Source organism: Mercenaria mercenaria, chromosome 3 (assembly GCF_021730395.1).
Source record: "Mercenaria mercenaria strain notata chromosome 3, MADL_Memer_1, whole genome shotgun sequence".
Taxonomy (NCBI): domain Eukaryota; kingdom Metazoa; phylum Mollusca; class Bivalvia; order Venerida; family Veneridae; genus Mercenaria; species Mercenaria mercenaria.
The window spans coordinates 13,037,440-13,053,114 of NC_069363.1; the positions used below are offsets into that span (position 1 = coordinate 13,037,440).

The 15,675-nt window shown below is 36.8% G+C and overlaps 1 protein-coding gene across 2 annotated transcripts in view; it reads left to right on the top strand.

The window, feature by feature from the left end:
* LOC123525406 (serine palmitoyltransferase 1-like) overlaps window positions 1-15,675 on the top strand; it is a 66,478-nt gene that overhangs the window by 40,523 nt on the left and 10,280 nt on the right. For both annotated transcript variants that reach the window (XM_045304444.2, XM_045304445.2), the window contains exons 7-15: window positions 749-878; window positions 1,123-1,212; window positions 3,664-3,771; window positions 5,615-5,710; window positions 7,368-7,464; window positions 8,579-8,633; window positions 9,444-9,561; window positions 10,776-10,849; window positions 14,844-14,939. In XM_045304444.2, coding sequence (XP_045160379.2) covers window positions 749-878; window positions 1,123-1,212; window positions 3,664-3,771; window positions 5,615-5,710; window positions 7,368-7,464; window positions 8,579-8,633; window positions 9,444-9,561; window positions 10,776-10,849; window positions 14,844-14,939 — 864 coding nt within the window. The remainder of the gene's footprint in view (window positions 1-748; window positions 879-1,122; window positions 1,213-3,663; window positions 3,772-5,614; window positions 5,711-7,367; window positions 7,465-8,578; window positions 8,634-9,443; window positions 9,562-10,775; window positions 10,850-14,843; window positions 14,940-15,675) is intronic.

Below are 15,675 nucleotides of genomic sequence, written 5' to 3' on the forward strand. Positions count from 1 at the left end.
ACAAAGAGTAAATTAATACACAGGGACCAGGTGTCATGCTCGAGTGATCGAGTTATCGATGCTCGACCCAGCCATGGTCATTTCACATAGAAAATAGAAGAAAATCGGCCGGGACTACATGAATTGCTCAAGCGAATACGGGTGCTCGAGTCATCAATGCACAAGCGAGCGGTGTTTCACTGTATGTGGAAGATTTATGCTAAGTAATATTAAAATCCCTTGATTTATGACAAAAGTTATGGACCAGACATGAAAAAAAAGATTTTTGACCTTGACCTTTGACCTAGGGGTCTAGGTTTCCGCTAAACATGTCATCTCATTTTGGGGAACATTTGTGTCAAGAAGTATCAAAGTCCCTTGATGAAGAGTTTTGGACTGGACACGTAAGTGTAGATGGATTGATATATTGTATGACAGATGGAAAAGTGGTATAGTCTCGAACTGGTTTTCAGCCAGTAATGGACTAATAAATGACAAAGTGTGGAAATATCATTACAAACAAACATTACTGATTTTTCAAAATATACATCGAAATCAGAACATATTGTAGATATTTTAGTGTTTTACTGGATGTTTCATAGTGGGTGATCGCAAGTTTATTACCAAGTAAATATTTCTGTCTTTTTTTTTTTAAGCACAAAATGTTGACAAGACTTAGGTAAGTATCTTATCATATATTGTTGTATGAATTAGTTTACATTAATTAATGACATTTTGCTGTAATATGTCTTTGTTATCAATATTACAGGGATGACGGTGTGTGTTTTGCCATACAGAAGGGTCTGGTAGCATCTAGAAGTCATATTAGATATTTCAAACATAATGATATGGAAGATCTTGAGAGACTTTGTCTAGAACAGCAGAAAGAAGACAAGAGGGTATAACATTATGAACATACCAAAGAATATGCATTCAATCTTGCTTATAATTCTGTATATGTATTTCTTCATTTTGTATGTCTTCAGACCTGAAAACAAGCATTAAACATTCTTTCTTATAGCAGATTTGTTTAGAAATTTAGTGATATCTGTTTGGATGAAAATGTTCTAAGACATAAGGCAGAATTTGTTGATTTTTTACATTGACATTTATGATAAAACTTAAAATGTTGAATTGTTGCAGGTGCCAAAGAAAGCAAAGGTAACAAGGAGATTCCTTGTTGTAGAGGGATTATATGCCAAACATGGAGATGTTTGTCCATTGCCAAAGCTTGTAAGTGTTTTTATCAAATATATGAAACATTTTAAAGAGGTTCTTTAAGATATTTTTATGCCCCCAGCATCTACTGATGCAGGAGGCATATAGTGTTTGTCCGTCCGTTCGTCTGTCCATACAAGGTTAACCAAATGGGACCGTTTTGTCTAGCATCAATACCCCTTAAAAGAATGACTTGATAGTAATGCAGATGTAACCTGTGACCATTCCTCATCTTCAGACATCACCTGACCTCAGTTTGACCTTGACCTCATTTTGGACTTAGGTTTCTTTATATGGGCCATCTCTTGGTTAACCAAATGGGACCGTTTTGTCTAGCATCAGTACCCCTTACAAGAATGAATTGATACTAATACAGATGTAAACTGTGACCATTCCTCATCTTCAAACATCACCTGACCTCAGTTTACCTTGACCTCGACCTCGTTTTGTGCAAACCTATCGACAAGGATGCCACTGGGGGCATCAAGCGTTTATTGAACAAAGTTGCTCGTTGTAACTTAAGAGTCACCTTTCTTTGTACTTACCCAATGTTCACTTACTGTGACAGATTCATCCATAGTGATATCTTTGGTTGAGTTTATCTATGGACTTTTCAGTGGTAAACAGAGGTCTGTCTGTAAATCCACCTGAGGGTTATAGGCCATCGGCTCCCAGGCTTTGGTAGGTGCTGCTGGTCTCATTTTGAGTGCTTTCTTTAACAATGAAGTTTTCTTCATAAGACCAGGACAAAAAGTTTCATAGACACAAACAAAAGTGCAAGACGATTTATCACATGCAAGACCCAGACCTCTAGCTGGAAAGTCAAAGAGATTCTAAGAAGGATAAACTTGGTCCATTTGTGTATGCCCAAAAGGATACCTGTATTGCTACTATATCTGTTGTTAGATCATTTTTTATGTTCCTTCAAGTTGATGTTTCAATGTTTCAGTACATGAAATAATTCTAGGCTGACGAGAAATCAAATCAATCATATTATATGATATATGCTGGTCAAAAATGTTTGGTACTGATTGACTTGAATAGCATGGAAACTTAACTTCATGCTTATTGTAAAATTAGCCAAGTTTTTGATGTATGTCTACATTCTGTAATATTGAAACAGCTGAAACAATAAATGTGTTTAATTTTTTTTATTGATCATACAAGAACCATAGATTTACAACCTGCCTACCTTCACAATGTTTTTAGTGTTCCTTGTGTTAGGAGCAGTGCAGATCTTTGTAAATTGGTGTTGTTGATAAAGCACTAACTCCATTGCAACCGTTTTACATTTTGAGATGTAGGAAGGTACTAATGTTAAGATGATGACTGAAGATCTATCTACTGGGACCTTGAAGCAATTTTAGTACAAAATAGAGAAGTAATGCACTTGCCTGTCAGAGATTAAGTGGACTCCCCATACAGCTTTATTGATTTATTAGAAAGCCGCAACATGTCAGCTACACCATGGGAAAACCAACATAGTGTATTTGCATCCCCCCAGACTGGTCAGGATCCATACTGTTCGCTTTCAAAGCCTATTGCAATTAGAGAAACCGTTAGCGAACAGCATGGATCCTGACCAGACTGCACGGTTGCGCAGGCTGGTCTGGATCCATGCTGGTCACAAATGCAATATGTTGGTTTTCTCATGTCATGATGTTACATGTTTCTATGAAACTTGTATTCGATATACATAATCTGTTGCTACAAGTGAAGAATTCACTGACAGTACAAAATACCATTTACAGGTGCAAATTAAGTTAGGAACATGGGTTGCCAGATAAGACCGTTATTAAATAGAACTTTACAAATAGAAAAAAATGAATCAAAATTGATTGATATTCAGAAGTAAAGATACTAAAGAATATGGAAATGTATCTTTTGTAATATATTTACAACTTTGTTTGCCCTACTAATGGCATAAAAATGAAAGTAATTTTATTTAGGTCTTGAAAGACATTTTACTGGCCTACAATACATATTATTATGGGTTATATGTTTACAAAGTGAAAGATTGTATCATTGTAGAAATAATTCATTTAAGCTTTAGCCTGCTGGTGGCAAGTGATTTTGCCGCTGCGACCAGTGCAGACCAAGATCAGCCTGCACATCCATGCAGGCTGATCGTGGTCTGCACTGTTTGATTTTCAGTCAGTAAATTTTCAGTGAACAACCTTTTAAATAATAAGTAATGCTGCCCAAATTAAATGATGGACCAGTCCATTTTAAAATTCAAACAGGGTAAGGGTTAAACTGTTTACTTTGTCATGTTGTGGTGTAGTTGCTCTTACAGAATGGTCACAGTATGCAAGATATTTCAAAATATTAAGGGGCATATTAGATAGTTAGATATTGTTCACTGTGAAAATATCACATATATTTCACTCTTATATATCAATAATCCACTGAAAAATGCAGAATAAATGCAAAACTTGTATTTATTGTGAATAATTTTATTTACAGGTGGAGATGAAATGGAAGTACAAACTTCGTATTTTTGTTGAAGAAAGTTTTTCATTTGGTGTGCTTGGAAAGACCGGAAGGGGAGTTACAGAACATTTTGGTATCAGTGTAAGTAAAGTGAAGATACATTTTTGTTGCTATATAACTTTCCATATGCATGACATCATCAAGACTAACAATTTTACCTTGTCTATTTGAAGAATAAGGAGGGCTGTTGTACTGTCCTTGTTGTCACTGTTGCCACTAGCTTAGATGTCATTGCATTCAGGTGAGCATCTCAGTTTCACTTTATGTCCTTAAAGACTGCCATTATTATTAAATTTCATGTAAGGGCTGGTTTTGATAACGAACAACAACCCGTGTTAGGACCAGATAACTTAAAGGTTAAGGCCACTGGTTAAGGTCACAGATTTCGAAATAGTGTGGTTAAAGTTTTATGACACGCTTCTAAATTTCTTTGTCTCAAAATTTCTTAGTCCTGGTATTCCTCATTCCCCACTTCTAATTCCTATATCCCACTTGTTCTGCCCCTTACCTTCACACCCGTTATGATCTTTCAAGCCCGCTAAGAAAAGAAAAACTTTTGATATTTTCCTTACAAAAATTTATATCATTCTGTTTAGTAGGTTAGCTCATATCCCCTTTACCTCACCATACACCTTCTCCCATTTCACCACCCCACCCCCCAAAATGTTTTATAAACTTTGTACTGTTCAGATATCTCAAATGGCTTCTAACAACACTTCATACCTCCCACTCCACTACCACAATACACACACATACTTTTACACAGGTCACCCTCCCCACTTCAGTACAGTAAAAAAGATTATTTTTGAAGATTCTTATACTGACTCATAATAAAAATGTTTTGATAAAAATTCATGAATAGTCAAGGGCATTGTTCATCCAACAGATCTTTTCTATCTATTAGCCATAGGGTGAGTCTTTATGCCGCCACTTTGGAGGGGGTGGGGGCATATAGATTTGCCCTTGTCCGTCCGTCCTTCTGAGAATGTTGTGTCGCGTCTCGCTCCAAAAGTGTTTGACATAGAGTCACAAAACTTTACAGGAATGTTGGTCAGCATGTGTAGTTGTGCACCTGGGGTTTCACATTCAGATTCATTCAGTCTTGTAGGAGTTATGGCCCCTGTCTTAGTAAAAAATTGGTCATTTTAATGTTGTGTCGCGCGTAGCTCCAAGAAGTATTTGACCTAGAGTCACCAAAGTTTACAGGAATGTTGGTCAGCATGTGCAGTTGTTCACCTGGGGTTTCGCGTCCGGATTCATTTAGTCATGTAGGAGCTATGGCCCCTGACTTAGTTAAAAATTGGTCATTTTAATGTTGTGTCGCACATAGCGCTAATAATATTTGACCTAGAGTCACCAAAGTTTACAGGAATGTTGTTCGGCATGTGTAGTTGTGCACCTGGGGTTTTGCGTCCGGATTCATTCAGTATTGTAGGAGTTATGGCCCCTGACCTAGGAAAAAATTGTCTTTTTAATGTTCTGTTGCGCGTATTGTTTTCCCAAAGTTGATTTGTGTCCTTTGTCATGTAGTCGGGGTATCTGTGTCCCATGGACACATTTGTAGTTTTAACTGCTTTTTGGACTTGATGTGTGATAATCCTTTCTTAGATATATTCACATTTTTTTATTGTGTTGAACAAAAGAGTGGACTAACCTTCGAATAAAACAAGTTCAGAGGTATGTATTTCCAGGTTGCTTGTATTAAACCTGTTGTTAATTATATCAGGGAAAGTTACAACTGTAAGAATCTAACTTTCACAAAATGTATGCCTTTGCAGGACAGCAAACCACTTAGCAGAATGAGAAGCAGGTCTTTAATCTGAAGGCATTTTTAGAGAATAACTTGTAACATAATATTTACAGGTAGATGAGATAGATTTTGTGGCAGCATGTTAAGGGAACAACATATAATGTGTATTTACAGGTAGATGAGATAGACTTGATGGCTGCTTGTTTAGAGAATGCTATTGGTGGTGCTGGGGGATTTTGTTGTGGAAAGAAGTATATTGTTGATCATCAGGTACTGTGTTTATTCCAGCATAGACAAGAAGTTCTTGTATTTAAAATAAATATGTTCTTTTCATATGAAATGATTAGGTGACCAGTCATATTTGCAGGGTTTTTATGTCCTTGAAGGTGGGCATATTAAAATCGCACTGTCCATCCATCCGAGCAACTTAAATGAAAGAAAGGGCCATCTAACAGTAAAGAGAACAAAAGAGAACAATAGCTTCAATCCGTTAAGAATAGATTATAGGGCCATGGCCCCCTATTCAAACAAAAGAATATAACAAAAGAAATGGCACCCTCCTTCATTTCGATGGGCGTCTGTCCATGAATCCTTGCATGCGTCCATGTAAATTCTTGTTTTGGCTGCAACTTTGTCATCCGTAAAGGGATTTTGAAATAACTTTGCATAAATGTTCACCATAATGAGACAACACCCAGACCCCTAGCTCCAAGGTCAAGGTCACACTGATAGGTCAAAGGTTAACATGGTCTGTTTCATGTCCGGTCCATAACTCTGCCATCCATGAAGGGAATTTGAAATAACTTGGCATAACTGTTTACCATAATGAGACAATGTGTCATGTGCAAGACACAGACTCCTAGCTGAAAGGTCAAGGTCACACTTTGAAGTCAAAGATTAACAGGGTCTGTTTCATGTCCAGTCTATAACTCTGTCATTGATGAAAGGATCTTGAAATTACTTGGCATAACTGTTCCCCATAATGAGACGACATGTCCTGTGCAAGATCCAGACCCCTAGCTCTAAGGTCAAGGTAACACTTAGAGGTTAAAGTTAACATGGTCTGTTTCTTGTCCGGTCATTGTTGAAGGGATTTTAAAATTACTTATAAATGTTTCCTATATTGAGATGATATGTTATGCACAAGACCCTGAAATGTTCACCATAATGAGACAACATGTCATGCGCAAGACCCTGACCCCTAGCTCCAAGGTCAAGGTCATACTTAGAAGTCAAAACTGTTTCTTGTCTGGTCCATAACCATTTATCAAGGGATTAGAAAATAATGTGACACAAATGTTAACCATATTGAGAAGGTGTGTCACTTATAACAGGGGTCTTTCGGTTCAAGGTCACGAAATGATGTGTGATTTATTTGTGCAGACAACTTTGGCACGCTTTGGGGGCATTTGTCAACAATAGTGACAGCTCTTGTTTAAAATGTGTATGCTGTGAGTACAGCCTATAAAATTTCTTCTATGTAAGTGAAAATTCTGATATTTCAGTATTATGTTCAAGAACTTGCCTTTTAATGAAAGATCACTATCAATTGTTGAAAGTAATCCTTTTGTGGCTGAAAATTGTCAGCAGCTAGGAGTTTTGTTCTGTGATGACTCAGATATGTTGAAATTTTAAAAAATGATGTTAGAGTGAAAAGTTTTCCTTGATGCAAATGACATGTTTGTACATCTCTGCTCCAGTAAAAATGTGTACTTTTGAGATTACTCATGACTTTGGAGGTCTTTCAGAACTTTTAAGTCCTTCAGTTCTTTCTGTTTAAACTTTGCTTAAAAATAGGGATAAAAACAGTTTATGCTAGTATATAATGCTACCCAAAGTTGCACTTCAAGAATGGCTTACATCAGTATCGCAAGGGACTTTCATTGCAGTATTGAATGTTGCAGTATAACTGTTGTTTATGTTTCAGAGGTTGTCAGGTCTTGGCTACTGTTTCTCGGCGTCACTTCCTCCAATGTTGGCATCAGGAGCCATTCAGTCACTCACCATTATAGAAAATGACCAAGGTTAGTAGAACCTAGTATAAACATACTAAATGTGTTGTGAGCAGGCAGTAACTGCATTATTATGACATTATTGGCCTAGGCAAGTAAAAAGACTGGTTTAAGGTTTATAATGTTTAACTGGTTTTATTTTAAGGTCTGGTTGGACATTGCAAAAACATGACTTACTTAACATTTTCAAACACATTTACATTAATTTCAAGAGATCTTTCTATAATTTTATGTTTAACAGCTAACTTGGTCATACAAAAGCTGTATGACTGGTTCTATGTTTTATCTTGACTGTTCAAAGAAAAGTGAGAGCTGTTCTACTAACTTTGGGGCCAGTTCTGCTATCAGTGTCACACCCGAATTAAAGTTTTGTGTGCAAGTACATATTTCTACAGCCTTTGCTTTACATTAGATTTAAACTTCACATATCGGTTCATAGTCTCTTTTAAATTTGATTAAAATCATGAGCCTTTTTCAATTTAGAAAATTTGGTTAAAGTTTTGCATGCAACTAACATATCAACTATATCTCAATAACGACTACACTATTAGATTCAAATTTCACACAGTACTTTCCAGTCAGCAAACCTACTGAAAAAAAACAAAACAAGTTAGACATCTCTTGATCGAACTTAATTCAAAATAGGGACCTTTTTCAACTTGGAGAATTTGTTTTAAGTTTATGTACATACAACTGGTTGAGGTTGTATTTCAACTTCATGCAATGCTTTTTAGTCATTCGAGGTACTGTAATGGCTAACTAAGATAATTTTTAATTGGTTTAATTAGTGTGTAGAAAAATTGGATAAAGTTTTGTATGCAACAAAGAAGATGTATCTCGCTAACAACTTCATGTATGGATTAAAACTTCACAAGACATCATTTTTATCAAACATACTTACATATCCATGTCAGGGAACTCTTGTTTGAAATTTTGTCCAGTTCATGCCCTTGTTTGACTTGGAAATTTTGATGGATTTTTTGCATGCAAATTGTTATCATTGCAGTAATTCAGGTGCATAACTCTTGTGAAGTTAGTTGTTAAGGCCCTTGTTCCACTCAGATATTTGTCAGATATTTGAGCACACTGAAGCTTTTGTTTAAATTTTCTTATTTATATTTTGTAGAAATGTTAACAAGACTGAGGCACAACTGTGAAAAAATACATGAAAAACTGTCAAAGTAAGTATGTTTTGTCTAGTTGTAATGTTTGTGTCATACACTGCCAGTTACAGAAGAAATGTTCCAGTCATTGTGTCAGAAATTCTGTAACCTTGTTAAACTGGTGGCAACTTTACCAAATAAATTATGCCAAGGTCATTCCTCCTACATCTGGTCTATGTTGGAAGGTTGTCTCTTACAAAGTTGCCTGCACGTTTCTAAGTGCAAGGTAGAAACACTGTTGTAAAATATTCAATCAGATATACAGAAAAGATATAGGGCATATGTACTAGTAATAGAAGAGTTTATTCGAATGTAAGTTAAAAGTTTCCATGATATTACATGAACTTGGCAGTTAGTATTTGAAACAAATAAAGAATGACTTTTGAACTACTATCTCCCTAAATAAAATGTGTCTACTGTGTTCTTGCGATACATTTTGTTTCACAGAAAATATTACATGACTCTATATAAATTACCGGCCAGTAGCTTGTGCTGTTGTCTTGTGTATAGTTCAGCTCTAAATTTTGCTGTTTTTAAGTTGTTTAACACTAGATATTTCTGTGTTGAAATCGAAACTTGAAGAAAAAAATATGAAATTTTGTTTCTTATGTCATATGATAAAACACCTATTGAATGGCTTGCAAGTCAAAAGTCAGAACTGTTGACCGGTAAGTCAGTCTGTAAGTGTATACTGCGATATTGGTATTTAACAAAGCTGAGTGATATTGCTGTAATTATTATACTTAGCATCTTGAGTAGCTTTAATACAGAACTAAGCTGTATGAATATTCCTCTAGTTGTACTGATGCAAGATTTATCTATTTTTAGAATTGATGGTATGAGGGTTATGGGTGATACTGTGGCCCCAATCAAACATTTCAGTCTATCAGAACCCAGTGATGACAGGGATTTTGACAACAGAACCTTAGAGAAAATCACAGAAGAGGTGAAAAAAAAACCCATTTTTTTCTTTCTCTTTTTGTATATTTGTAAAAAGTTCTCATTTCAAGTAATAATGTCAACAATATTTTTAAAAAAAGTCTTAAAAGTAAGTTTTGGGGAAATTAAGTTATGTTATTTGTTACGGCCGCTTACCTCATAGCTTGTAAGTTTAAAACAAATCTGTGACAACTGTGCCAGGGAGTCGACTCTTTGGCTCAGTGGTTAGAGCATTGGCCTTCCACCTGTGCAACCCAGGTTCAAATCTCGTCACAGGCACTTGGAATTTTTCAACCATTAAATTCTATCCTCTTCAATTTCTGTTATGCTCTTAATGTAAGATGGGGGCTCGTCCAAGATATGGACTTTATCTAGTGCCTAAAAAGGTACTTTTTATGCCAAAATGGCATTCTTGTATTCATAAATGATGACTTCTTTGAAGAGGGGAAGTGTTACACCTTGTTTGTTTAAAACCAATACCTGACAACTGTGTCAGGGATTCGACTTTTTGGCTCAGTGGTTAGCACGTTGGACATCCACCCATGTGACCAGGGTCCGACTCTCTCCTCAGGTATTTGGGATTTTTCATAATAGAAGTTCTATCCTATTTAACTTCTGTTAAAGCTAAAAGTCATAACTCGTACAAAATGGCATTCACGTCATTATAAATGATGACTCCTTTGAAGAGAATTGTTACGGTTGCTTACTCATAGTTTGTAAGTTCAAAACCAATCTCTGACAACTACATCAGGGAGTCGGCTCTTGATTAGAGCATTGGACTTCCACCCGTGTGACCCACGTTAGAATCCCGCCTCAGGCACTTCAGAATTTTCATCATAAAATTCTACCCTCTTCAATTTCTGTGATGCCCTTAAGTCGTAAGAGATTGTTTATTCATTATTTTGCTAGGCAATTAAAAGAAGTTTAGCCCTTACAGCAGCCAGAACACAATTTCAAATTTACTACCCACAGAACAAAGATGTTTTTTGTTATGCAGGTTTTCTTGACAGTTTTGATCATTAGATCATGGTATTGCATTGGTTTAGATCAGCAAGTTTTAAACAGGCAGATTACGTCAATATCTTTAGTCCAGTTTGACTTGTTGTGACCAAACATAGTGTTTACATGGAGACATAGCTTGGGATTGTATTTGGGGCTGCTGGGAACAAGGTTATTGTTACTTAGAAAAAAAAATTATTTGTTTGTTTATTGTTTTGCCAGGCGATGCAGAGAGGTTTAGCCCTTACACCAGCTAGATATCTAGAACATGAGGAACATAATCTCCCGCCACCAAGGTAACACATATCTTTACATGTCTAACAATTATCATAGAAATATGAAATATAATGTAAATAAGCTTGTGTTAAAAAAGTGTCTACAATAGATTCACGATTGTATTAGCCTGCAAGTTCTATGACGGGGTCAAAACACATGCTTAATGACAATTTTTCTACTTGATCACTCTCAGATATTTTATATTAACAACATGTAAGTAATTTCATATTTACTGGAAAAAAACCTAGCTTTTGCATTCTTACTGACACCTGTTGTGGCACCATGGAAATAAAACATGAGAAATAGAAAACAACCAAGAAGTTCAAGTAAAACCTGGGGGATTCCCCTGATGCACAATTAATACATATAAAAGCTCGGATTCAAACACAAGAGAGGCTGTTTCACTACAAACATAATTTACTAATGTACATGGTTCCCACATGCAAGGGTTTTTTAGCTCACCTGTCACAAAGTGACAAGGTGAGCTTTTGTGATTGCGCGGTGTCCGTCGTCCGTGCGTGCATGCGTCCGTGCGTCCGTAAACTTTTGCTTGTGACCACTCTAGAGGTCACATTTTTCATGGGATCTTTATGAAAGTTGGTCAGAATGTTTATCTTGATGATATCTAGGTCAAGTTCGAAACTGGGTCACGTGCCATCAAAAACTAGGTCAGTAGGTCTAAAAATAGAAAAACCTTGTGACCTCTCTAGAGGCCATATATTTCACAAGATCTTCATGAAAATTGGTCAGAATGTTCACCTTGATGATATCTAGGTCAAGTTCGAAACTGGGTCACATGGGGTCAAAAACTAGGTCAGTAGGTCTAAAAATAGAAAAACCTTGTGACCTCTCTAGAGGCCATATTTTTCATGAGATCTTCATGAATATTGGTCAGAATGTTTATCTTGATGATATCTAGGTCAGGTTCGAAACTGGGTAATGTAGGGTCAAAAACTAGGTCATTAGGTCTGAAAATAGAAAAACCTTGTGACCTCTCTAGAGGCCATATTTCTCAATGCATCTTCATGAAAATTGGTCAGAATGTTCATCTTGATGATATCTAGGTCAAGTTCGAAACTGGGTCACGTGGGGTTACAAACTAGGTCAGTAGAACTAAAAATAGAAAAACCTTGTGACCTCTCAAGAGGCCATATTTTTCATGAGATCTTCATGAATATTGGTCAGAATGTTCATCTTGATGATATCTAGTTCAAGTTCGAAACTGGGTCATGTGGGGTCAAAAACTTGGTCAATAGATCTAAAAATAGAAAAACTTTGTGACCTCTCTAGTGGCCATATTTCTCAATGGATCTTCATGAAAATTGGTCAGAATGTTCACCTTGATGATATCTAGGTCAAGTTCGAAACTGGGTCATGTGCGGTCAAAAACTAGGTCAGTAGGTCTAAAAATAGGAAAACCTTGTGACCTCTCTAGAGGCGATATTTTTCAATGGATCTTCATGAAAATTGGTCAGAATGTTTACCTTGAAGATATCTAGGTCAAGTTCGAAACTGGGTCACGTGGAATTAAAAACTAGGTCAGTAGATCTAAAAATAGAAAAACCTTGTGACCTCTCTAGAGGCCATATTTTTCATGAGATCTTCATGAATATTGGTCAGAATGTTCATCTTGATGATATCTAAGTCAGATTCGAAACTGGGTCACGTGGGGTCAAAAACTAGATCAGTAGGTCTAAAAATAGCAAAACCTTGCGACCTCTCTAGAGGCCATATTTCTCAATGGATCTTCATGAAAATTGGTGAGAATGTTCAGCTTGATGATATCTAGGTCAGGTTCGTAACTGGGTCATGTGCGGTCAAAAACTAGGTCAGTAGGTCGAAAAATAGAAAAACATTGTGACCTCTCTAGAGGCCATATTTTTCACGAGATCTTCATGAAAATTGGTGAGAATGTTCACCTTGATGATATCTAGGTCAAGTTTAAAAGTGGGTCACGTGCCTTCAAAAACTAGGTCATTAGGTCAAATAATAGAAAAACCTTGTGACCTCTCTAGAGGCCATATTTTTCAATGGATCTTCATGAAAATTGGTCAGAATTTTTTATCTTGATGATATCTAGGTCACATGTGCTCAAATACTAGGTCACTATGTCAAATAATAGAAATAACGATGTCATACTCAGTTGAACACTGGGTCATGTGGAGATAGGTGAGCGATTCAGGACCATCATGGTCCTCTTGTTTAGGTCAAGGACATAGTGATAGCATTTTCAGATTGGGGGGTGGGGGGGCACACATATTGAAAATCAGCTAAAATTGACTTGCTGTCAAAAAATTGCTAAGATGATTAGCATAATCGGTGAAATTATTGGGGGGAGCCACCCCCCCCCCCCCCCCCCCCCCTCCCTGTTCCTACGGCCCTGGATAGCTTGCTTAATGTCGGGGAGTTCTTGTTGATAAACATAGTGGGTTTGCGACTAGCATGGATCCAGACCAGCCTGCGTATCCGCTCAGTCTGGTCAGGATCCATGCTGTTCGCTAACAGTTTCTCTAATTGCAGTAGGCTTTAAAAGCGAACAGCATGGATCCTGACCAAACTGCGCGTCGCAAACCCAATATGTTGGTTTTCTCATGGCACGGCTCATATTTGAATATATTTGATGAGGATTTTCTACATTTGAAGTAAATATCTTGATATGAAATATTTTAGTGGAAGATAGCCATTAGATATCTTTAAATTAATCCAGTTCATCAGAAAACCTGGGCACTTTCCTCTGTATGTATAAAGGGGAAGCTTTAATTATCGTCTTGTCAGAAATGGGTGGCCAGATATTGCAATAAATTTGCACATTGTTTCTTGGCTGACCTGTTATTAAGAATGTTCAGATTCTTCTGATTCATCTAAAACTATGGATGCCAGAGCTGAAAATAGAAAACTAAAATCTCCTAAACTTCTTGCCCAAATTTTGAATTATTATACAGAAATGTTCCTCTGCTGAACATTCAACAAAATGTGTCTGCCAATAAGTGCTCGGCCAAGTTTGATAACTAGCCAAATCGGCCTAGGCACTTCGGAATTATGGCCCTTGATTTACCAAAAACACTCAGATTTCTTGCACAGTTTTACCCCTAAACCGGCGCCTATACTACTAGTAGTATAGGCGTCCTTTTGGTGTCAGGAAAGCGCATGCACATGTGGATTAAGTAAACAGTATATAAAGACTGACTTACTATTTAGATGATTAGGCAGTTGTGGGAGACATGCGCTTTTCTCAAAAGCATCTCTAGTTTTTAAATAAAAAATTGCCTCAAGAGCTTAAATTGGAATATCTTCAATTACCATTTGTTAAACACTAGTTGGATTTTGAAATAATTTCTTAAATAACACTGCTAAAATTACTAAAAGTTATTTCATTTGACAAATGGGAGCAAATTTTCTCTCTCTATGACTCTGTGGAAAACTTCAGAAGTGTACCCCTCGGAATCTGCAGGCTAGTTTTCAATGTAATTAAGCAGTGACTCTACAAAAACTGTTAACTGTCAGGTGGTCAATCTAGGATCATTGTGACCCTCTTGTTTTCTTGTTAACATTTGCATAATTTTATATGCCTAATGCTTGTAGTTGAGGATAAGAATATCCTCATCACATGTAACAGTTTGGCATGCAAAATATTACACCCGAGCCAGATATTTGGAACTGCACCTTAAACCAGTTTTATTTGTTTATGAATTCCTCTGTTGTAATCATTGTATGCAGTATCTATTTTCAGGGGCCTCCGTGGCCGAGTGGTTAAGGTCGCTGACTTCAAATCACTTGCCCTTCACTGATGTGGGTTCGAGCCTCACTCAGGGTGTTGAATCCTCATGTGAGGAAGCCATCCAGGTGGCTTACGGAAGGTCGGCGATCCTACCCAGGTGCCCGCCCGTGATGAAATAATGCGCGGAAGGGCACCTGGGGTCTTCCTCCACCATCAAAAGTTGGAAAATCACCATATAACCTATAATTGTGTCAATGCGATGTTAAACCCAGCAAAAAGAATGTATCTATTTTCAGTATAAGACTAGCAGTGAACGTGAAGTTGACAGATGAGGAGATAGACAACTGTATGTCAATACTGTCAGATGCCTGTCATGCAGTGCTATCGAAGAGGTAACAACTATCGGTCACCCATTGAAACAGTAGTAAAAATAAAAACAACACTGCCTTTATTTCTCATTTAAAGAAAAATGTAAAAAGAAGTGTTTTTCTTGACTAAGCCTCCACCATAATACACTTTTAAAGACTTAACAACAAACTTTGCAGAAAGAAAAGTTCTGGTGCACTATATTTAAATTAATTTCCCCACTTGGGTTGCCAACATTTTAAGACTTTTTTTTAAAAAATCATGGATTTGTACAAAAATACAGTACTTTTAAAATTGTCTCTCTGAAAGTAATTGTACAAAAAGTATACAGTGAAATACCGCTCGCTCGAGCATTTATGACTCGAGCATCCATGCTCGCTCGAGCAATTCATGTGGTCCCGGCCGATTTCCTTCTATTTTCTATGTGAAATTACCATGGCTGGGTCGAGCATCGATAACTTGATCGCTCGAGCATGACACCTGGTCCCTGTGTATTAATTTACTCTTTGTTGCTTATGGCAAACTCAAGCAGAGGTGTCAAAATTTTTCACACCTTCGGCGGTCAGAATGTATCGGTTAATTTAAAACTTTCGCATGTCGTGAGAATTGCATGGTCTATTCCCCGACTATCTTAAATGTTTGTTTGTCGGTATATTTGATCTGATAATGAAATTCATTATTGATGAAAGGTGGAAGAAAAAATTTATTGATCAAAATTGTTATTAATTATTACTTTTTTCTGCAGGATTGAGAAGATAATTA